This window comes from Eriocheir sinensis, chromosome 60 (assembly GCF_024679095.1).
Source record: "Eriocheir sinensis breed Jianghai 21 chromosome 60, ASM2467909v1, whole genome shotgun sequence".
Lineage (NCBI taxonomy): Eukaryota > Metazoa > Arthropoda > Malacostraca > Decapoda > Varunidae > Eriocheir > Eriocheir sinensis.
This window is the reverse complement of record NC_066568.1, coordinates 3607718-3630563: the sequence shown is the minus strand read 5'-3', so window position 1 is coordinate 3630563 and position 22846 is coordinate 3607718. Positions and strand designations below refer to the sequence as shown.

Genomic DNA, 22846 nt, shown 5'->3' with positions numbered 1-22846 from the left:
GTTTTTACTTGTTATGTAGCTTTTAGTAAGATTACGATATATTTAGCCCAATTTTGATATATTAAAGGTTTGGTATTTCTCGATTTCCCTTATTTATTACCCTTCTTACCGGTTATATAGCTATTAATAACTTGTAAGATATATATGATACTTGTTTTGTATTTATAATTAAGATTGTGATATATTCAACCCAATTTTGATGTACTGAAGGGTTGATATATCGTGGTATCATAGTTAAGCAAATTCTCTGATAACCCGGCCGGCCAATTTTGTCTGTTCTTTCCTTTCTCGGTCGGCTTTATTCATCCTTTTACCGGTTATACATCCACTAATGAATAGTGAAATATACACAAGCGTTCTTTTTTTATTCAAAGTTAAGCTTGTAGTGCACTTTATTGAGCCTAATTTTGATGTTTTGCGAGGTTATCTTTTTTAGGGCCCGTTAAAAAGGCTGAAATTGACCTTTGACCTTTTACAGGAAAACGTACCTGCATGGAAATTCCTCTTTTGTGAGTCAGAGAGATATTTTTCCTGTTCCTGCTAAATGTATCCACAGAAACGTTTGGAGAAAATGTATATGTTGCAACAGTAAACTATCAATCAACGTACAGAAACGAATATATGGAAAATGTATATATAGAGAAAACATTAATTATCGTTCTAAAATTAAAGTTATAAGCTTGTAGTATAGCCATTTTTAAACATAATTTCGACTTTTGGAAGGTTAATATTTCGTCATTTCTCTAAAAATATCGAAATCCACATTAATCTCAAGTATTATAGTTATCCTCGTAAAATTATGATCATCCATGCTTTCTTTTCGTAAAACTACCACATAAATAACTTCCCTCGAGCGGATATGACAGCCTTAATTAAGTGTTTATTTCCTTATCTATCTTTATCTAGTTTAATATCTTAATGCATGGAGCGAGAGAGAGAGAGAGAGAGAGAGAGAGAGAGAGAGAGAGAGAGAGAGAGAGAGAGAGAGAGAGAGAGAGAGAGAGAGAGAGAGAGAGGTTAGGTCAGGTTAGGTCAAATGAACATGAAGCTATTTTTTTTTATGTACAACAGGGTCAACAGCAAGAGAGGTCAGGTCAGGTTAGGTCAAATGAACATGAAGCTATTTTTTATTATTTTTTATGTACAACGAGAGGTCAGGTCAGGTTAGGTCAAATGAACATGAAGCTATTTTTTTTCTTTTTACGTACAAGAGAGGTCAGGTCAGGTCAGGTTAGGTCAAATGAACATGAAGCTATTTTTTATTATTTTTTACGTACAAGAGAGGTCAGGTCAGGTCAGGTCAAATGAACATGAAGCTATTTTTTTTTTCTTTTTACGTTCAAGAGAGGTCATGTCAGGTCAGGTCAAATGAACATGAAGCTATTTTTTTTTTTTTCTTTTTATGTACAACAGGGTCAGCATAAGACTTCTTTTACGCCAGAATTTCCTCTTTGCTATACTCCCACGCGACCACATGAGAAATTAATCCGGACAAGGAATTAAGGTTTTGCCGGCGCCGGGGATCGAACCCACGACCAGCGAGACGGGAAAGCCACTCCTTAATTAACAGACAAACAGACAATAAAATAAATACAAACACACTAATTAACAGACTGACAGAGAAAAACAGACAGACACAAAGACAAACAGACAAATAAACAAGCAGAAAACAGACAGACAGATAGAAACAGACATAGAAATAGACAGACGGGAAACAAACAGGCAGAAACAGACATACATACAAACAAACAGATGGGAAACAAAGACAGGCAGAAACAGACATACATACACAGACAAATGAAAAAAAAAGAAGTATAGAAATTGACCAGTCGGCTGAAGAGGCTCCCCACTCGCCCATCATGGAGGCCAGCTGTACTACACTATATTATGGATTATCTCTATTATTTTCAACTTTATCCTTCTTTTATTAACTTTACTACTCACCTCGAGATACACTCTTTTATTCATTTTTTATTCAGTTGTTAAAAAAACGGTCAAGACAGTTTATTAACGGACAGAAGGCTGGTAAAGCAAGACCTACCTTTTGTGAATCCGTGCTGCGAGTCGTGAAGTAATCCATGAATCTTAACCCCTTGACTGCGGATTTCCTACAAGAAGATATCACTAAACTACAGGAATGGAGCAAAAAGTGGCTGCTACAATTCAATGAAGAAAAATGTAAAGTCCTGCACCTTGGGAGGGGATATCCAGCACACCAATACCACATGGGAAACACTCCACTATCCACCACAGAGGCAGAGAAAGACCTGGGAGTGTATGTTACCAGGCTACCAGTGAAGGGATATCCAGCACACCAATACCACATGGGAAACACTCCACTATCCATCACAGAGGCAGAGAAAGACCTGGGAGTGTATGTTACCAGGCTACCAGTGAAGGGATATCCAGCACACCAATACCACATGGGAAACACTCCACTATCCACCCCAGAGGCAGGGAAAGACCTGGGAGTATATGTTACCAGGCTACCAGTGAAGGGATATCCAGCACACCAATACCACATGGGAAACACTCCACTATCCACCACAGAGCCAGAGAAAGACCTGGGAGTGTATGTTACCAGGCTACCAGTGAAGGGATATCCAGCACACCAATACCACATGGGAAACACTCCACTATCCACCACAGAGGCAGAGAAAGACCTGGGAGTGTATGTTACCAGGCTACCAGTGAAGGGATATCCAGCACACCAATACCACATGGGAAACACTCCACTATCCATCACAGAGGCAGAGAAAGACCTGGGAGTATATGTTACCAGGCTACCAGTGAAGGGATATCCAGCACACCAATACCACATGGGAAACACTCCACTATCCACCACAGAGGCAGAGAAAGACCTGGGAGTGTATGTTACCAGGCTACCAGTGAAGGGATATCCAGCACACCAATACCACATGGGAAACACTCCACTATCCACCACAGAGGCAGAGAAAGACCTGGGAGTGTGTGTTACCAGGCTACCAGTGAAGGGATATCCAGCACACCAATACCACATGGGAAACACTCCACTATCCATCACAGAGGCAGAGAAAGACCTGGGAGTGTATGTTACCAGGCTACCAGTGAAGGGATATCCAGCACACCAATACCACATGGGAAACACTCCACTATCCACCACAGAGGCAGAGAAAGACCTGGGAGTATATGTTACCAGGCTACCAGTGAAGGGATATCCAGCACACCAATACCACATGGGAAACACTCCACTATCCACCACAGAGGCAGAGAAAGACCTGGGAGTATATGTTACCAGGCTACCAGTGAAGGGATATCCAGCATACCAATACCACATGGGAAACACTCCACTATCCACCACAGAGGCAGAGAAAGACCTGGGAGTACATGTTACCAGCCTACCGGTGAAGGGATATCCAGCATACCAATACCACATGGGAAACAGTCCGCTATCCACCACAGAGGCAGAGAAAGACCTGGGAGTGTATGTTACCAGGCTACCAGTGAAGGGATATCCAGCACACCAATACCACATGGGAAACACTCCACTATCCACCACAGAGGCAGAGAAAGACCTGGGAGTACATGTTACCAGGCTACCAGTGAAGGGATATCCAGCATACCAATACCACATGGGAAACACTCCACTATCCACCACAGAGGCAGAGAAAGACCTGGGAGTACATGTTACCAGGCTACCAGTGAGGGCGAAATCCGTGCCAATCGCAGCGGACGGGTTTAAGAGATGACAAGTACTTTCTTCATCCCTCAACTATCCAGAGAGATTAAAACATAGGAAAAATAGTATAGTGCTTTTCTATACAAGACTTCCACCCTCTTGACTATCAACAAAGGGATTCAAACAGGGATTCAAACACGCAGTAAATCACATAGTTTTATTGATATATTATATGTCTATGTATATAACACTCGGTGCATGGCTAACGTATACATACAGCTCGAGTCACCCATTGTATGTAGCAATAATAGTAGTAGTATGTATTATGTATGTACAAGCATCAACAAGGCACATATTGTAGTCATCGTAAATGTTGCTGGTTCAATAATGTTATGCGAGAACTCCGATACATTTTTTACATCAATTTCTCTCTTTCTTTCTTTCTCTTGTTTTTTTACATCCATTTCTCTCTCTTTCTTTCTTTCTCTTGCTTTTTTTACATCCATTTCTCTCTCTTTCTTTCTTTCTCTTGCTTTTTTTACATCCATTTCTCTCTCTTTCTTTCTTTCTCTTGCTTTTTTTACATCCATTTCTCTTTCTTTCTTTCTCTTGCTTTTTTTACATCCATTTCTCTCTCTTTCTTTCTTTCTTTCTCTTGCTAGCTTTCTCTCTTTCTTATCTCTTTTCTTTATCTTGTTTCTCTCTTTAATAAGCTCCAGTTTAATTATGTTACCTATTAATCATATGTGTATAATATAGCCTCTCTCTCTCTCTCTCTCTCTCTCTCTCTCTCTCTCTCTCTCTCTCTCTCTCTCTCTCTTATCAACAACATAACAATCATTTTTATAGTACTTATTTGCCCTATTTCTGTACAACCTAACACACACACACACACACACACACACACACACACACCTGTATATACCCCTGCCCGTTAATCACACAAGGGTCATCACATACCAGGTCATTTGAGGCTAATTCATCGGTTACGTGATAATTATAATCTTTTTCGCCTCGGCACTTTTTGAGAAGGTTTGTGGATTTTTTGGTTTAAGTCGTGGGGGGGAAATTTTAGCTTGTGGGGCGTTTAGTAGCACAGCGGGGGTAGGAATTGAGGCGGAAGTGGACAGCAGGAACAGCGATGACAGCACGGGAATGAAATAGGCCTATGTACATGTGTAAAATTTACGTCGCTGAGCATGGCCGCCCCTCAAAAAACGGAGATAAAAGAAAAAAAAGAAAAAGAAAAAATAGGGAAAGAAATTAAAGGAAACATGGAATTGAGTAAAAAAAAATAGAAAAAAGAAAAAGAAAAGGAAAAACAGTAATAGAAGTAAGCAAAAAATAAAGACCACCCTCCAAAAATGAAGATAAAAGAAAAAAAACGAAAAAAAAGGAAAATAAATAGAAGTAAAAATGGAAACTTGTAAAAAAAATTAAAAAAATAGAAAAAGGAGCGGTGAGTTGCGGGCTTTTTGTTGCCCTTGAGCCGTCTCCTTTGTTGTAAAAATAAATAAATAAAAATAAAAAATAAAATAAAATAAAGATCACAGCAGGGGTTGGAAGCGAGGCGGCAGTGGACAGCAGGAACAGCGATGACAGCAGGAACAGCGATGACAGCACGGGAAGAATTAAAGAAAATGTTGAAAGTGTAAAAAAATGTAAAAAAAGGAAAAAATGTAAAATGTAAAAATGTAAAATAAAATAAAAAGACAACCAGCTGAAAATGTTAAGTGGTCAACATGTCAAAAAATATATATAATGATGTAAAAAGAAGTAGAAAAGTTGTTAAGAGTACGCAAGTGGTTCACAGAGTTCTTATAAGTTACGATAATGCGGAAAAAGTAAATCAGAAAATACAAAATAATGAGAATTTTACGCGGACGCAAGAAAATCACATTTGTAAATCACTACCAAAAAGTATTCATGGACTAGATCATAAAAAAAACAGTCATGATTCAACTCACAAGAAACCTTCCCCAAAAAATAGTTACAAATATACAAAAAAAAATTCATGGTGTTGCAAATAGGAAACTCTCAAAACCACACACAGAGGGCAGCACAGTATACCTATTAACCCCTTGACTGCGGATTTCCTACAAGAAGACATCACCAAGCTACAGGAATGGAGCAAAAAGTGGCTGCTACAATTCAATGAGGAAAAATGTAAAGTCCTGCACCTTGGGAGGGGATATCCAGCATACCAATACCACATGGGAAACACTCCTCTATCCACCACAGAGGCAGAGAAAGTCCTGGGAGTGTATGTTACCAGGCTACCAGTGAAGGGATATCCAGCACACCAATACCACATGGGAAACACTCCACTATCCACCACAGAGGCAGAGAAAGACCTGGGAGTGTATGTTACCAGGCTACCAGTGAAGGGATATCCAGCACACCAATACCACATGGGAAACACTCCACTATCCACCACAGAGGCAGAGAAAGACCTGGGAGTGTATGTTACCAGGCTACCAGTGAAGGGATATCCAGCACACCAATACCACATGGGAAACACTCCACTATCCACCAGAGGCAGAGAAAGACCTGGGAGTGTATGTTACCAGGCTACCAGTGAGGGCGAAATCCGTGCAAATCGCAGCGGACGGGTTGAATGGTCCCGTTGCTTTGAGTTGAGTCTCTTGCAACGGACCTCGACCAATGAGACCACTGTTGCCCCCTACCGAGAAACCATAGAAGCAGCGTTGAGAGCTCCCTGCTAATAAAAACTCATGATATATACACACAACACAGCACACTGGACTATGGGGTGGATTAAAAACACATCATAAGAACTACTATACAAATCACAACAAAATTACAAACTAACATAAGAAAAGATATATTAACAATGTCGTAGAGGTTTTCCCACTTCTTGAACCACATGATAAACTGATCGACTCGGAGGAACGTATCTTTTTCCGAGCGTACAGTGTGGGGTGAGAGACTGGATGAAGACGCCTTTAAGTTTTGGGGTAGACGGAACTTACGGAAAAGTGAATATGCACTAACTCCATTCAGAACTTATCAAAACCTAACCACAGAAAAAATGTTAGGAGTAAGTGGTTCACAGAATTCTTACAAGTTCAATAATGCAGAAAAAGTTAGGCGGGAGGGAACAAAATGTGGAGTTGATTTTAGGTTTGTGGCAGAAAGGTGAATATGCACTAACTCCATTCAGAGCTTATCAAAACCTAACCACAGAAAAAATGTGAGGAGTAAGTGGTTCACAGAATTCTTACAAGTTCGATAACACAGAAAAAGTTAAGCGGGAGGGAACAAAATGTGGAGTTGATTTTAGGTTTGTGGCAGAAAGGTGAATATCCACTAACTCCATTCAGAACTTATTAAAAACTAACCACAGAAAAAATGTAAGGAGTAAGTGGTTCACAGAATTCTTACAAGTTCGATAATGCTGAAAAAGTTAGGCGGGAGGGAACAAAATGTGGAGTTGCCTTTAGGTTTGCGGCAAGACGGAATTCTGAATGGTGGAAAATCCTGAGCAAGCCTTATATGTGTGACAAAATTAGGAGGATACCGTATATCTTTCTCCATACATACAGCCTGGGATTTGAGACAGGGGCGTGAGTGAAGCCATCTCTTAAGTTTTAGGCTAAACGGAACTTGGAAAAGGGTGAATATATGTACTAATTAAACTCAGAACTTATTAAAAACTTGCCAGAAACTCACGCCAGGCAGCAATGAAGGCAGGATGATTGCAGTGCTCCATGTGAAACTACTTTAAAATCTCAGGTTATACAGAATCAGAAAAAGGTGGATATGTACCGAATTCCACTCTAAAATCATTAACGTCTTGCCACAAACTCAAGCCAGGGTAGCACTAGATAAGGCAGGAGGGAAAAATTAAGCCCCAAGTGAGGTCGTTAAAATCTCAGACTAGACAGAATCAGAAAAAGGTGAACATGTACCGAATTCCACTCTAAAATCATTAACGTCTAGCCCCAAACTCAAGCCAGGGTAGCACTAGATAAGGCAGGAGGGAAAAATTAAGCCCCATGTGAGGTTGTTAAAATCTTGGACCAGACAGAATCAAACTCAAGCCAGGGTAGCACTAGATAAGGCAGGAGGGAAAAATTAAGCCCCATGTGAGGTTGTTAAAATCTTGGACCAGACAGAATCGGAAAAAGATGAACATGTACCGAATTCCACTCTAAAATCATTAACGTCTTGCCACAAACTCAAGTCAGGCGGCGCTAGTTAAGGGGGGAGAAATAAAAGAGTACCCCATGTCGCTTACCTCACAGGGAGCAACGCATTTCCACTAGGAGTTATATCTTAAAGCACAGGACCTTTGGGGGTGAATCAATGCCTCTCGTGTATTCTTAGGAACTGACCCCAGACAAAGAAACATTCGCAGCACCCTTGTCCAAAACACTCGCTCTCTTGGGTCATACCGTATCTAGCGTTTGTCATACATCTCATTCTCTTCCAGTATTTTTTTCCGAGGGTCAGGAAATAGAAAATAAATTACACTACTCAGGGCAAGGGTAACATTGAGGGTTATTTTAAAAGGAATCGCTTATCAAAATTTCCTCTGATGGTTCTGTTAAAGGAAGAAATTAAGCCAGTGAAAACATAAGCAAAAATCACAGCTGGAAGTAACATTGAAGGCCATCGTAAAAGGAATCGCATATCAAAATTTCCTCTGATGGTTCTATTAAAGGAAGAAATTAACCCAGTGAAAACGTAAGCAAAAATCACAGCTGGAAGTAACATTGAAAGCCATCGTAAAAGGAATCGCTTATCAAAATTTACCCTCACAGTGCTATTAAAAGAAAAAAAATCAATCTCGGTTAAGCAAAAATTCACAGTTATATAAGTTACCCTATACTGAATGGTTTAAAAGAAATCTGTATCATAATTCCCTCTGCGCTATTGAAGGAAAAATAATAAATCTCGGTAAACGTATAAGCATAAATTCTCGGATACAAGTTACCCGAACGCTTTAAAATGAACCGCTACAAAAACACTACATCACGTACAGTCGCTCTTCGCCTCACAATGGACTGATAGGCACAAAAACCCGCAGGAATTTTATCGGTCGGGGGTCGGACTCTAGGGTATAAACTCTTCAATTATAAACGACGTAACGTAACTCTTCTGCAACAACAACAACAACGAGGAGGACGAGAAGTTTAAAGTCACTGTTCTTCTAAAATCTTTTACGTAACAAAAAATTTTCCGTGATTTTGTTCTCTTTTCTTGCTTCCGACAGATGCTTATGTGCTTTCTATGGGGTGTTTCTTCATGCGTTTATACTTCGACGTGGAATCTATTGCATACTTTCTCACACACACACACACACACACACACACACACACACACACACACACACACGCACAAACAGATACAAACACGTCTTCATACAAGAGCGTTCCACAGTTTTTCGCAGCATTCCTTTCTTATAATCGAATTCTGATGCATTCAACGTTTAATTCCTTCGTTTGTTTATACTTTGACGGACGTAGAATCTATTACGTCACCAAACAAACAAACACACACACACACATACGTATACATAATTTTCAAACATCTTTTACGCTAAACGAGAATGCCTTTTTTATTACTATTATTATCATTATTATTATCATTATTATTACGTTTCTAAACACAGTCAATGATGAACGGATTTCGTATGCCAGGATTACGCTTGGATAAGTTTGGACGCGATTTACGTTTCATGTTAAGCCTAATTATGCAAGCAATGACACACACACACGCACACAGGACCCTAAATCAAACCCGCACACACACACACACACGCACATACGACCCTAAATCGAACCTGCAAACACACACACACACACACACACACACACACACACAAACGCATGCAGAAAATAGTCGCCCTAACCCATGCCTGTTGATCGGTAACATTAATCGCTTTTTTTTAGCCTTCGGAGTTTAGCTACGACACGAGACGATAAAAAAATCAGAGTAAAGCTTTGAGTGTTGGTACGTAACTGGCATTCTATTTACAGGAATATTTACAGCTGATTTGCGTAGCGGTTCACATGAGTTGACGCACTTCTCGATCGATTATATAGCCTCATGTTAAACCCACACTATACATACATGGTTTCTAGTCATCTTTGGGTGTGTTTTCTCCTGGGTTTCAGTTCTTGTAAGTGCAAACCCACCTCAATATCCATAATTCACGCTTCACATATATCTACGCATTTCTTGACCTAATGTATTCTCATGTTGAACCCACACTATACATACATGGTTTCTAGTCATCTTTGGGTGTGTTTTCTCCTGGGTTTCAGTTCTCGTAAGTGCAAACCCACCACAATATCCATAACTCACGCTTCACATTCGTCTACGAACTTCTCGACTGAATATTGCGTAATCTCAAGTTGAACCCACACTATACATGGTTTCAAGTGAACTTTGGGTGGTTTTTCTCCTCGATTTCAGGGGTTTCAGTTCTCGTAAGTTCACACCCACCTCAATATCCGCAGTTCACACATACATCTACGAACTTCTCGACTGAATATTACGTTGTCTCATGTTGAACCCACAATATACATGGTTTTTAGTTATCCTTGGGTGTGTTTTCTATTCAATTTCTAGGGTGCCAGTTCTCGTAAGCGCACATCCACTCTAATATCCACGTTTTTTTAGTTATTTTTCGGTGTTTTCTCCTCGATTTCAAAGGTTTCAGTTCTCGTAAGCGCATACCCATCCCAATATCCACAGTCTCTCTCAGAAAACCACCATGATATATAGGGTCTCAATTTCCTATGCTCACACCCACCCCAAAAGTACAGGGTTTCACAGTTCTCTATCCATGTTCTCATCCCATACGAAGGCAGGGGTTGCATAGGTTTCTACACCATTACGCAACCAAATATTCAAGTTGTTAGTTTTCTATGAGTGAACCCATGACAACATACAGGTTCTCTATCCATGTTCTCATCCCATACGTAGGCAGGGGTTGCATAGTTTCTACACCATTACGCACCCAAATATTCAAGTTGTTAGTTTTCTACGAGTGCCCCATGACAATATACAGGGTTTCACAGTTCTCTATCCATGTTCTCATCCCATACGTAGGCAGGGGTTGCATAGTTTCTACACCATTACGCAACCAAATATGCAAGTTGTTAGTTTTCTACAAGTAACCCATGACAATATGCAGGGTTCTCTTAATTCTGTATGCTTGTTTTCCAGTATTCACGGTTTCAGTTCTCTACGGTTCTCTACGGCCCACCTCCACCTCTTATAGTACTGTACAAGGAGGTTTAAACAGCAGCGGCAGTAGCAAAAGACAGCAGGACACAGCAGTCACCTCAAACTCACATCGTCATAACTGTTTGCTTTAGACATCAAACAGATTTGACCGAGGGACTTGGCTAACGAAAACACACACACACACACACACACGAATACTGCTTTACCAAACGAAACTATGTGTGTCAAACGTACTATACACAAGTTTGTAGGAATTCTAGACGGTAAAAAAGTGGTAAAATACAGGATATACGTACATGACTCCATCCTGCGTAAATACAAATAGGTACACACACACACACACACACACACACACACACACGCCTGCTGCCGTTTGGTGGTCGGTGGGTCACATTAGGCTAAAGCTACGCCCTCTAATGCCTCTACGTTCAGCATCGGCCCTGAATACGGAGATTTGCAAATATATGCCGTGAAGGTCGAGACTCGTCGCTGTAAGGAAAATCTTTTGTCTACGATCTGACTAGGGTATTACGTCGCTTATTATTGTTCCTTTATTGAGCCTCGGTGTGTGTGTGTGTGTGTGTGTGTGTGTGTGTGTGTGTGTGTGTGTGTGTGTGTGTGTGTGTGTGTGTGTGTGTGTGTGTGTGTGTGTGTGTGTCCGGTAGCTCAGTGATTAGAGCGTCTGCCTCACAACCAGAAGGACAGGGGTTCGATTCCCCGGCCGGGTGAAGATAAGTTGGGTTTATCTTCTTTCACGTGTAGCCCGTGTTCACCCAGCAGTTAATAGGTACGCGACGTCAGGTGAGGAGTTGTGACCTCGTTGTCGCGGTGTGTCGTGTGTGAGTGGTCTCAGTCGTACCCAAAGATCGGTCACTGAGGAGAGACCCGCAGCAGACCAGGAGGTGAATCACACACACACACTCACTAACACAGGCTCATCCCACTACACTCCTCTCGCACCTATCGTATAATATTGTCGTCGTCACCATCAGGCATCATTATTGTCATCGGTAATCGCTCACAGTCATCGCGGGTTAGTTTGGCAAAAAAAAAATAAATAAATAAATAAAAAAAAAAAAAAAATGCTAAGCGTATATATGTAAAATAATTTGGTATTCACTGATTCAAAATGTAAAATAATGCCAGAGAATTGCTACGGTCTATTTCTTTGGGTAACTCAATTGGGCATATTAATCCAAAATGTGAAGTAATGCCAGACTTTTGTAATTGGATTTTTTTGGTAGATATTTTGGTATTCAATAATGTACACTAATGCCAGCCTATTATATTACGATTCACAGCTCTTTCCTGATCACCTCTATCAATAGTGTTAAATATCTGAGCTAACATATTCCTAGTTCGTTCAGTTTGCAGTTCTTCATCTCAAGTTCTCTGAGATGTAAGATTTGAGGGAGAGTTCACGGAAAATGAGAATTGATACGTTAAAAGCTGTCAGACTCGGAGAAATTGAATAACAGGAAAAATTTGAAGCATGAAAAATCAGAATTAAAATGTTGAAGACTACCAACTTTTTTAGACTCTGAACAAAAGGAAAAAATGTAAACTGTGGAAGGAAATCTGTTAAAATGACTAAGTTTAAAAATACAAAAACACACAAAAAGACAAATACGGAAATATACAAAAAAGGAACTGTTTAAATCACGAAAAGATACAAGAAACTACAATGTATATAGGATCTCGCCAATTGCCGTTTCCAATATTACACTCTTTTCGACAGTTACGGCAAATTAGAAATGACGGGAGAAAAACACCCACAAAAAGTCTCGATCTTGAACTTGAGAGAACACTGGAAAAGGGAACTCCAAATCCGAGGAAGAATATTGAGTACCTGTATATTTATTTTACCTTTAATTATAACCCTCTGGACCTCTCCCCTTCCTTTCCTCTCCTTACCCTCCCACAAGTATCTCTTCCTTTCCCTTCTCTCTCATTTCCCAATAAGCTACCCTCCCTCACTCCCTCCTCCTCCTCCACACTTTCCTTCCTTAACCCTCCTTACTCTCCTTCCTTCCTCACCCTCACACACACATCCCTTCCTATCCCACAAAAAGTCTCGATCTTGAACTTGAGAGAACACTGGAAAAGGGAACTCCAAATCCAAGGAGTATTACAGTAATGACTTCCTACACTAGAAAGGAAAGAAAACGTACAGGGACGGGTGATTTGAAGGCTCACTGATTCAAAATGTAAAACAATGCCAGATAAATGCTACAGTCTATTTCTTTGGGTAACTGAATTTGATATATTAATCCAAAATGTACAGTAAGGGTTCAAATCTCCTTCACGGAACGACTCTTACGATGTACTATAAATGAGGCGAACTTTTACGATAAGTTTTCTTCTTCCGCTTATGAACTTTTTACACACTTGTTGTCTCGGGTAACTGAATTTGGTATATTAATCCAAAATGTGAAGGGCTCAAATCTGCTTCACGGAACGACTCTTACGATGTACTAGAAATGAGGCGAACTTTTACGATAAGTTTTCTTCTTCCGCTTATGAACTTGTTATGCACTTGTGGTCTCGGGTCCGATTCTGATTGAAGGTTCCCGTAAGATTTATCATCACTATTATCATCACTATTCTCACCATCATCAGTCACCATTATCAATATTATCACCACTTCCATCATTCTCACTGTCATCATAACCATCACCACCAACACCATCATCTCCAGTACTGTCATCATCACCCCCCTCATCACCATCAACACCATCTCCAACACCACCATCATCACCATCAACACCATCATCTCCAGTACTGTCACCATCACCCCCTCATCACCATCAACACCATCTCCAACACCACCATCATCATCATCACCATCAACACCATCATCTCCAGTACTGTCACCATCACCCCCCCCATCACCATCAACACCATCTCCAACACCATCATCATCACCATCACCACCATCATCACTGTCATCCCCCATCACCAATAACACTATCAACATCACCTCCACCAACACCATCACCATCACCACCATCATCACTGTCACCCTCCATCACCAATAACACTATCAACATCACCTCCAACACCACCACCATCATCACCATCACCACCATCACCCAGTTTCCCTAATAAACAGGTGTGTGGCTGGGAATTTTTATACGAGAAAAATATATATAAATTCCGAGGGTTTTTTTTTTTTTTGTCTGATAATTAGCGAATCTGTTCTCCAAATGACGAACAATTTGTTGACGTGGAAAATGTGTTCGGTAATGTTGTTGTTGTCGTTGTTGTTATTTTCTATTGTTCTTGTTTGTTTACTGTCTTTTTTTCGAGAGTTATTGGCGGGAAATATTTTAACGCCAGACTTTTTTTTTTTTTCTTATGATGATGAAAGCACTGTCGAGTTTTTCCGATTACATTTGTTTGTTTTCGTTTGAGTAATTTCTTCTTTATCTTTTCTCCTTTTTTTCATTGAGACAGTTAAGAAGAAAAAAAAAAACGCAGCGGAAAGAGCGACAAATTACATCTTTCCTTTTTTTTTCTTTTACCGTATAACAAAATACTGTACGTCTATTCTCTATCTCACCTCCTTTTTATTCTTTTTCATTCAGATGGTTAAGAAGAAGAATGAATCAGTGTTTTTCAAGTGGCGTAAATATCAATAAGTTACACGCCAATTTTCCTTTTCTTTCCCCGGATAATATTGACGAAAGCTTAGCCTCCTCCTCTTTCTAATAATGTAAACAACGATACAATACTCTCTCTCTCTCTCTCTCTCTCTTCGACCCCTACTCCTTATCTGGCCTTAACGAGGGTATCCACAGGTGAGACAGGCGCTGGGCAGGTTAACGAGGCTTCACAGGTGACACTCTACCTCTTGGTCCCCGGCAACACCCTCTGCTAGGCCACCTGAAGCTTCTGGAAGTTGCTCGCCATCTCCAGAACCTTGCTGTTGCGGGACACTGGCGGGCGGGTCTGTAGGGGAGGGAGGTGTGTTAGGCTGAGTTGATGGGGGGTGGAGGATAGAAGGAGAAGGAAGAGAAGACAGAAGGAAGAGGGGGAGGAAGAAAAAGGGAGACTTGTTGGGGAAAGAGGGAATATGTGTTAGGTGGAGGGAGGATGGATGGAAAAGGAAAGGAGAAAGAGAGGAGGGAAAGGGAGAAAGGGAGACTAGTTGAAGAGGAGAGGACAGGAAAAGAGGGAAGGGGAGACTTTATGAGAAAAGGAGAGTGTGTGAGTGTGTTAAAGAGGGCAAGGAGATAGGAAGGGAGCGAGAAAGGGAGACTAGTTGAAGAGAGGAAGTATGTTAGGTGTTTGGGTGGAGGAGAGGAAAAGAGGGAAGGGTAGACTTGATGAGAAAAGGAGAGAGTGTGAGTGTGTTAAAGAGGAGGAGAGAAGGATGGAGAGAGATATAGAGAGTGTAGTTGAAGAGGAGGAGTATGTTAGGTGTTTGGGTGGAGGAGAGTAAAAGAGGGAAGGGCAGACTTGATGGGAGGAGAGAGTGAAGAGGAGGAGAGAGGGATGGAGAGACTTGCTGAGGTGTGGGGTGGAGGGAAGGGGAGACTTGATGATGAGACTAGCAGGCAGGTCTGTTGGGGAGGGAGGGAGTAAGAGAGAGAGAAGAGAGAATGAGGGGGAAATGGAGGGAGATGCGTCTGTTTGCGTCAATAAAAAACTACTGATTAAAACACAAACAATAAAAACTACTGATTAAAACACAAACAATGACAAGAACAACATGACTCACGATATAAAATGCAAAAAGATACAAAAAAAGGACCATTTGATTTCTGTCTCACTCAACATTTTTCTTACTCAATCTATAAATTAACTAAATCATATATACACAGAATAAAAAAAAGAGCTACGACCATTAAGAGTAAAACAAAACCAATAAAAGGAACATTCAATAATTTTCTTAACTCACCGATCTGTCCCTCACCTCAATAATAATTTCCTCGGAGTCTGGCGTCTTGGTCTGCTTGAGTCTGCCTTCCCTGCGCTGCCTCACCAAGACCCTCCAGTCCTCCGTGCTCGTCTGCCCCTGGACTGGCTCACCCCCCTTCCCCCCATCGCTGGCAGGGGGCATGGGGGTTTCGGGGGCAAGAGTCGGGGGCGGCTGAGTCCGAACTGTCACCGTGAAGGATGGGGTGTGGGTCGGGGCGGGGGATGGGGTGGGGGAGGGTGTGTGCGTCGGGGCCATTCCAAGTCCGGTATTCCCAACGCGTGACAGAATTGACGATGTGATTCCGAGTGCTGTGCTAGTGGGTGGTGGGTGTGACTGTGCAGGGGCGGGCGGGGAGGGTGTGGGTGCGGGTGGGGAGGGTGTAGGGGTGACGGGGGAAGGTGTGACGGCCGGGGGTGATGTGCCAAGTGCTGCTGTAGGTGCCGCAGGGAAACTGGCACTCATGAATCTCCGACGTGCCGCTCCGATATCCAGGGGCGAGACTTCCACTTCCACCCCTTCTTCCACCCCATCCACTGCCTTCCTGGGGGTGATGTCCTGGGGTGGGGTGACTTGCGGGGGTGCAGCTGAGGGGGTCACATCTTCCTGCGGCGCCACCTGGTGTTTTGGCGGCCAGAAAAGTGCCGAGCCTGGTCTGGACGCTGTTTTACCCTGTGGTGGTACTGGGGTTCGGGATATCACTGGGGAGGATGTGCTGCCCTCGCTCTCATTCCCACTGCTCACCTCCCCCCCCATGCTGACCCTACCACTGAGGATCTTACTGAAAACCCCTGATTGCTGAGCGGTGGTGGTTGTTTCAGTGGTGGTGATCGTGGTGGTTGTGGTGGTGATGGAGGGACTGCGTGTGGTGGTGGTCGTACTGGGTGGTGCCTGAGGTCGACCAAGCCCCTGGGGTCCTGCTGGGGGCTCACTGGGGGCTGGGGTTGGCGGGGGGATGAAGGACAGAGCCGGGTTTCCAACTGATTTCCGGTTGAAGGAGATTGCGTTGATTCCGATCTTCTGGGCGCTTGGTGTGGGTTCCGCTGGGGGTATGGGGGAGACGGCCGGCCCTGGGGAGGTGCTGGGGGGCCGTACAGCGCTCACCGTCATCTCCGAGACCTCACTGGAAGCCTCGACGCCCACCTCCTCGAGACTCGCCGCCTCGAACAACTCCTTCTCTGAGTCTTTGATCTTGAACGAGCGTCGCGCGAAAACCTTAAACAGCTCTGGTTGATCCCTGGAGGTGGAAGCCGTGGAGGAGGCAGTGGAGGTGGAGGAGGAGGTGGAAGATGCGTGGGATGTGCGCTCGGCTACTCCCGGTCGCCGTAACTGCACGCGCTCCACCGTGGACTCCTGTGAGGGCGGTTCGGAGGGCGTATCACCACCGCCACTTCCTACGTCAGCCACAGCGGACGGGGATGTGTCTCTAATCACACCCCTCGGCCCTTGCATGCTCGCCCTCCTGGTTAGACTATCCCTGGTGGAGGCGGCCGGCAAAGGGGTAACCGACTCTCTACGTAGTGGGGTGTGCGTCTCGGCGGGGGGGTCCGAGGGCGGCATATCCTTCGGGAGATCTGTCAAGGGAGCTGAGGGTATGGATTCCCGACGAGGGGCGACATCCGAGTCCCTACGATCGCCTCTCTCCTGGTCCGTGTCGTAAATCACAGACTGGCCTTTGCTCTCGACGCGGTTGAGTTGTATACGCATAAACTCTGGAACTCCGGTAGTATTGGCATCATTGGGTATTGACGGGATGCGCTTCATACTCGCCTCCCTTCTGACAGGGCGACGCGGAGCTGCCTGGTCTCGTTCACCCTCCCCGACGTCCGGTTTTGGGTCTGACGGGGCTGCGGGTGACACCTCCTCCTTCTGAAACCCTTGTGGCGGGGAGGGCTGTGGTGGGATCTGAGAGGTATGTGTCTGTGGGAGGGACTTTCTATGGGTGTGTTTTGGTGTGTCCTGCTTCCGGTCGGGGCGTATCGACTCGACGAGGGTGTCCAGAAGCGATTGTTTTGCCGCGGGGGTTGGTGGTGTCGGCCCTGCTGTCAGTTTGGTCTCAGTGGTGGTGGTGGTGTGGTGGTGTTGGTGGAGGTGCCTGGAGGTGGTGGTTTGCTCCTCCTTATAGTGGAGTTGCTGTTCGCGCGTCAAATGCTGTTCCTTCATCACCACAACCTGCTCCTTGATATGCTGCTCCTTATGCTGCTCCCTGATATGCTGTTCCCTGATGTGGTCCTTGAGTATATGCTGTTCCTTCACGACCTGCTCCCTGTGGCTCTGTGTGGTGTGGCTCAGTGTGGTGTGGCTCTGTGTGGTGTGGCTCAGGCCTTCATAGCTTACCTGGTCCACACTCGAGGCTTTCCTAAGATGCTCCTCGGCTTCCCTCGGTTGCTGCGGGAGGCTTGAGTCCAGTGAGAATGGCCCTGAGGTGTGTTCCGGTGTGCTGGGGTGTGTGGGGCCCCTGTGTCGGCTCGTCTGGGGGTGCGGCCTGATGAACACCCCAGGGATAGGAGTTGTGGCTAGTGACTCAGTGGAGGAGCGCTGCGGGGAGGCGGTCGGGGGTGCGGCAGGGGCGACGGTAGCCTGTGGGGGTGTGGTTCGGTTCATGTCGTCGTTGTCGAGGTTTTCCAGCGAGGAGGAGAGACGTGCGACCTTCCCCGGACCCGCCCCGCTCCGTCCCTCCGCTCCAGCATGAGGCGACACCTTCCGACGTAATCCCTCGCGCTGCACCACCGTCTGCTCCTCTCGGAAACTCTTGGCCTTCCTCACGCCCTGCCCACGATGCACTCCCGGCCCTCCTGACGTAACCGGGGCTTCCTCTGGGGAGTGTGACGCCTGGGGGAGCTCCCGTACGCCCCTCTCCCGACTGGCTTCCCTGGGGCGGCCCGATGGGGGGAGGGGGTGTGATGGTGTAGCCTCCTGACGTGGTTTCGAGCTCCCGCTGCTGAGTAAGGGGAATCTCGGTGCGCGCTGGTCCGTGCCGCGCCGCAAGGGGCTGACGCTGTTCTCCCGGCTCTCCTCGCCGCTGCCCCGAGACTGGCGCCGTCCCGAACGCTTGCTGCTGCTGCCGAAGAGACGCTGGAAGAGTGGCTCATCGCGCCGCTCCTCCTTACGCTCCGCTGCTGCCTCGCCGCCGCCACCCTGCTGCTGCTGTGGTTCGCGGGTCACCACAGCGTCCTCCATGACTTCTGTGTAAGGAGGAGAGTGTGTCAGTAATGGCAATGTAATCTAATCTAAATATTGCAAACCTAAAAAATTACTGAACTTAACCTGCTGTGTGTCAGTAATGGTAACCAAACTTAAATATAATAAACCTAAAAAATTACTGAACCTAACTTAGGGTGAAAACTTTAACCCAAAACAACTTAGCCTAACACAGAATATCACTCAAACTCAACCAAATCTAGTATATATAACTTACCTAAAATCTTAAATGAACTTAGAAAAGAATTTACCTAACTTAACTTATATGTAAAAAATCTGAAAAAGTTGGAAAGTTTCATTTAGTCGGCGCAACATCTGTGGTCATATGCCGGAGAGAGACAGAAAGGGAAGGAATTATAGGAGACGGGACACAACCCCCGATTAATACCTGGTACCCATTCACTGCTGAGTGGACAGGGGCGTAGGGTATCGGAAAACTTAGAGAAGAATTTACCTAACTTATCAGGACATCTCTCCTCCCGAATTTGACCTTGCTTTTGGACACGTCTTTTGTTTCTCTTTTAGGAGCCGCGAGTAGCAGGCTTTTTTGTGTGTGAGTGTGTGTGTGTGTGTGTGTGTGTGTGTGTGTGTGTGTGTGTGTGTGTGTGTGTGTGTGTGTGTGCCCTTGAGCTGCCTCCTTTGTATATATAAAAAAAAAAAAAGTAAAAAAAAAAAAGTTAAAAAATCTGAAAACCAAATAAATAGCCCAGCCCAAAAAACTATACTGAAACTACAATCACCTTAAGATACATGAACCAGAAAGAAAAAAAAGAAAAAAATTGACTATCACCACCTTTCTCACCATCATCATCAGGGGTGGGGGGCGTTGAGGCAGTGGGGGGTGTTATGGGGGCGGCCGGGGCGGGTGCCGGGGAGGTTGGGGCAGCCTGGGGCGGGGCGGAGCGCTGGCCGCTGATGTGGTGTCTGCTGTTGGCCTCCTCAATCACATCGGGGAGGCTGATTTGACCGGTGATGCCGATCTGAAAATAATAATAATAATAATAATAATAGTAATAATAATAATAGTAATAATAATAATAATAATGATAGTAATAATAATAATAATAATAGCAATCAACTGTCAACCATTAGGAGTATATGGGAGGAAGGAGAAGAAAAGGACTGCAAGGAAGATGAAGAGACGAAGAGAGGAGGAAGAGGAGGAGGAGAGAAGAGGAGGAGGAGGAGAGAAGAGGAGGAGGAGGAGGAGAAGAAGAGAAGGATTTTGAGGATAAGGAGGAGGAGGAGGAGGAGGAAGAGAGAAGGACTGTGAGAAGGACAAGGAGGAGGAGGAAGAGGAGAAGAGGAGGAGGAGATAAAATATATATTACACACACACACAACACACACACAGACACACACACACACACACTTTTTCAATCTTTTTTTCCTTCAATTATTTTTACACACACACACGCCCATCAAATCAAGATCAAATACATCTCCAGTATGGACGCCAGGAACCATTAAAAACATTCCTAATAATCACCAACATTACCATTATTGAAAATCTACGTAAACTTGTATAATTTTGCAGTTTCCATATGTTCTTTGCAGTTTCCCTATGTTCTTATGTTCTTATGTTCTCTCTCTCCCTCTCCCACTCACCTGCGTAGCCCGCCGTGCCCTGGGAGCGCCGTGCGTCCTCCTGGGTCTGACAGCGATCTTGTGCAGGGCAGCTTGGTGACTCAACCGAACAGCACCCACCACCGGCTCATGATCTGTGGGGTGGCGAAGGAGGTGGTGGGTGTAAAGGTAGAGGTTAAAAGCTGTTAGTGTTGTGTGTTGTGTATTTGCATTGTTAGTTTGTGATGTCATGGTGGTGGTGATCGAGCATAGTGGGAATAGATAAACGGAGTATTAGCAGGGGTGGTTTTTTTGGGTTTTTTTTACAACAAAGGAGGCAGCTCAAGGGTACAAAAAAACAATAATGAAAAAAAAAGCCCGCTAATCGCTGTTTCCATAACTGGTTACAAAAAGTTGGGGAGACAATGGGGTGGGTGGTGAGCGTAGCGAGTCTGTTCAGCTCTTTTTAGGGGCACTGTGAGGCCTATTACGGGTGGTAAACTATATAATACTTTTAAGGAGTAACAATTCAATTTTCCTCGCTCTCTCTTAATAACAGAGTGATATTTAACCTAACGCAAACTTTGGGGGTGACATGTACCCCCCGTGAGTTACACCCCTGAGCATTAGCAATAGTGGTGGTGGTGGTGGTGATGTGTGTGGTGGTGATGGTGGTGACTGTAATAAATCATTCAGTTTTAACTATAAGAATAAGCTGTACAAAGACTTCCTTGGATTTTCATATCATTCAGCTCACCTCAGAAGACACACCCTTAGGACAGACACACCCTTAGGACAGACACACCCTTAGGACAGACACACCCTTAGGACACACACACCCTTAGAACACACACACCCTTAGGACAGACACACCCTTAGGACAGACACACCCTTAGGACAGACACACCCATAGGACAGTGTAATCACCCCAACACACAAAGCTTACAGAACACAGGTAAACATGGGTAAGCTCAGGCAGACAGGTATATCCAGGTAAACAAAATTAAGGTGAATTCTAAGGAAAAAACACCATGGCCCAGATAGACTCAAATTGCCCCCAGGTATGCAATTAAAGGCCCAGCATAAAGGACCTATAACTCTGTCTGTTGAAATACTTAAAATTAATGAATCGGCCAGGTAGAAACAGGTATGTATTTGATGCACGGACACACACACACACACACACACACACACACACACACACACACGTAAAATGAATAAATCCCAGCCTGTTTTTTTTTTTTCAAGCACACAAAAGCAGAAAAATCACGGCCGTAGACATTTTTTCCGCATTTTCCGCCACAATAAGTAAAATTCCGTCTCCTTTAAGCACACAAAAACAGAGAAAAATCACGCCCACAGACATTTCTTCGGCATTTTCCGCCACAAAAAGTAAAATTCCGTCTCTTTTAAGCACACAAAAGCAGAAAAATCACGCCCACACATTTTTTGGCATTTTCCGCCACAAAAAGTAAAATTCCGTCTCTTTTAAGCACATATAAACAGAAAAATCACGCCCACACATTTTTCGGCATTTTCCGCCACAATAAGTAAAATTCCGTTTCTTTTAACCACACAAAAACAGAGAAAAATCACGCCCACAGACATTTTTTCGGCATTTTCCGCCACAAAAAGTATAATTCCGTCTCTTTTAAACACACAAAAACAGAGAAAAATCACGCCCACAGACATTTTTTCGGCATTTTCCACCACAAAAAGTAAAATTCCGTCTCTTTTAAACACACAAAAACAGAGAAAAATCACGCCCACAGACATTTTTTTGGCATTTTCCGCCACAAAAAGTAAAATTCCGTCTCTTTTAAGCACACAAAAACAGAGAAAAATCACGCCCACAGACATTTTTTTGGCATTTTCCGCCACAAAAAGTAAAATTCCGTCTCTTTTAAGCACACAAAAACAGAGAAAAATCACACCCACAGACATTTTTTCGGCATTTTCCGCCACAAAAAGTAAAATTCCGTCTCTTTTAAGCACACAAAAACAGAGAAAAATCACGCCCACAGACATTTTTTCGGCATTTTCCACCACAAAAAGTATAATTCCGTCTCTTTTAAACACACAAAAACAGAAAAATCACAGCCACAGACATTTTTTCGGCATTTTCCACCACAAAAAGTATAATTCCGTCTCTTTTAAACACACAAAAACAGAAAAATCACAGCCACAGACATTTTTTCGGCATTTTCCACCACAAAAAGTATAATTCCGTCTCTTTTAAACACACAAAAACAGAAAAATCACACCCACAGACATTTTTT

General features: G+C 43.7%; 2 protein-coding genes and 1 long non-coding RNA gene across 34 annotated transcripts in view; 1 reads left to right on the top strand and 2 right to left on the bottom strand.

The window, feature by feature from the left end:
* The window catches only part of LOC126985753 (uncharacterized), a 123338-nt gene that overhangs the window by 26026 nt on the left and 74466 nt on the right, over positions 1-22846 (bottom strand). For 5 of the 28 annotated variants that reach the window (XM_050841005.1, XM_050841006.1, XM_050841007.1 and 2 more), the window contains 3 exons: positions 6013-6208; positions 2565-3356; positions 2268-2366 (listed from right to left, as the gene is read on the bottom strand). In XM_050841005.1, coding sequence (XP_050696962.1) covers positions 2268-2366; positions 2565-3356; positions 6013-6170 — 1049 coding nt within the window. In that variant the 5' untranslated portion in view covers positions 6171-6208. Of the gene's footprint in view, positions 1-2267; positions 2507-2564; positions 3357-3455; positions 3654-6012; positions 6351-22846 lie in introns of those variants that run through there. The other 23 variants (XM_050841015.1, XM_050841010.1, XM_050841012.1 and 20 more) reach the window with 23 other exon arrangements.
* LOC126985777 (uncharacterized) lies at positions 6511-11941 on the top strand. 2 transcript variants are annotated; one of them, XR_007739021.1, is made up of 3 exons: positions 6511-6657; positions 6978-7578; positions 7810-11941. It is a non-coding gene; the product is annotated as an uncharacterized LOC126985777 (long non-coding RNA). The 2 variants fall into 2 exon arrangements; XR_007739020.1 differs by lacking the exon at positions 6511-6657 and adding an exon at positions 6680-6817.
* The window catches only part of LOC126985748 (serine/arginine repetitive matrix protein 2-like), a 16792-nt gene continuing 5389 nt past the window's right edge, over positions 11444-22846 (bottom strand). For 2 of the 4 annotated variants that reach the window (XM_050840992.1, XM_050840994.1), the window contains 4 exons: positions 20610-20722; positions 19804-19981; positions 15783-18985; positions 11444-14830 (listed from right to left, as the gene is read on the bottom strand). In XM_050840992.1, coding sequence (XP_050696949.1) covers positions 14756-14830; positions 15783-18985; positions 19804-19981; positions 20610-20722 — 3569 coding nt within the window. In that variant the 3' untranslated portion in view covers positions 11444-14755. The remainder of the gene's footprint in view (positions 14831-15782; positions 18986-19803; positions 19982-20609; positions 20723-22846) is intronic. The other 2 variants (XR_007739002.1, XM_050840993.1) reach the window with 2 other exon arrangements.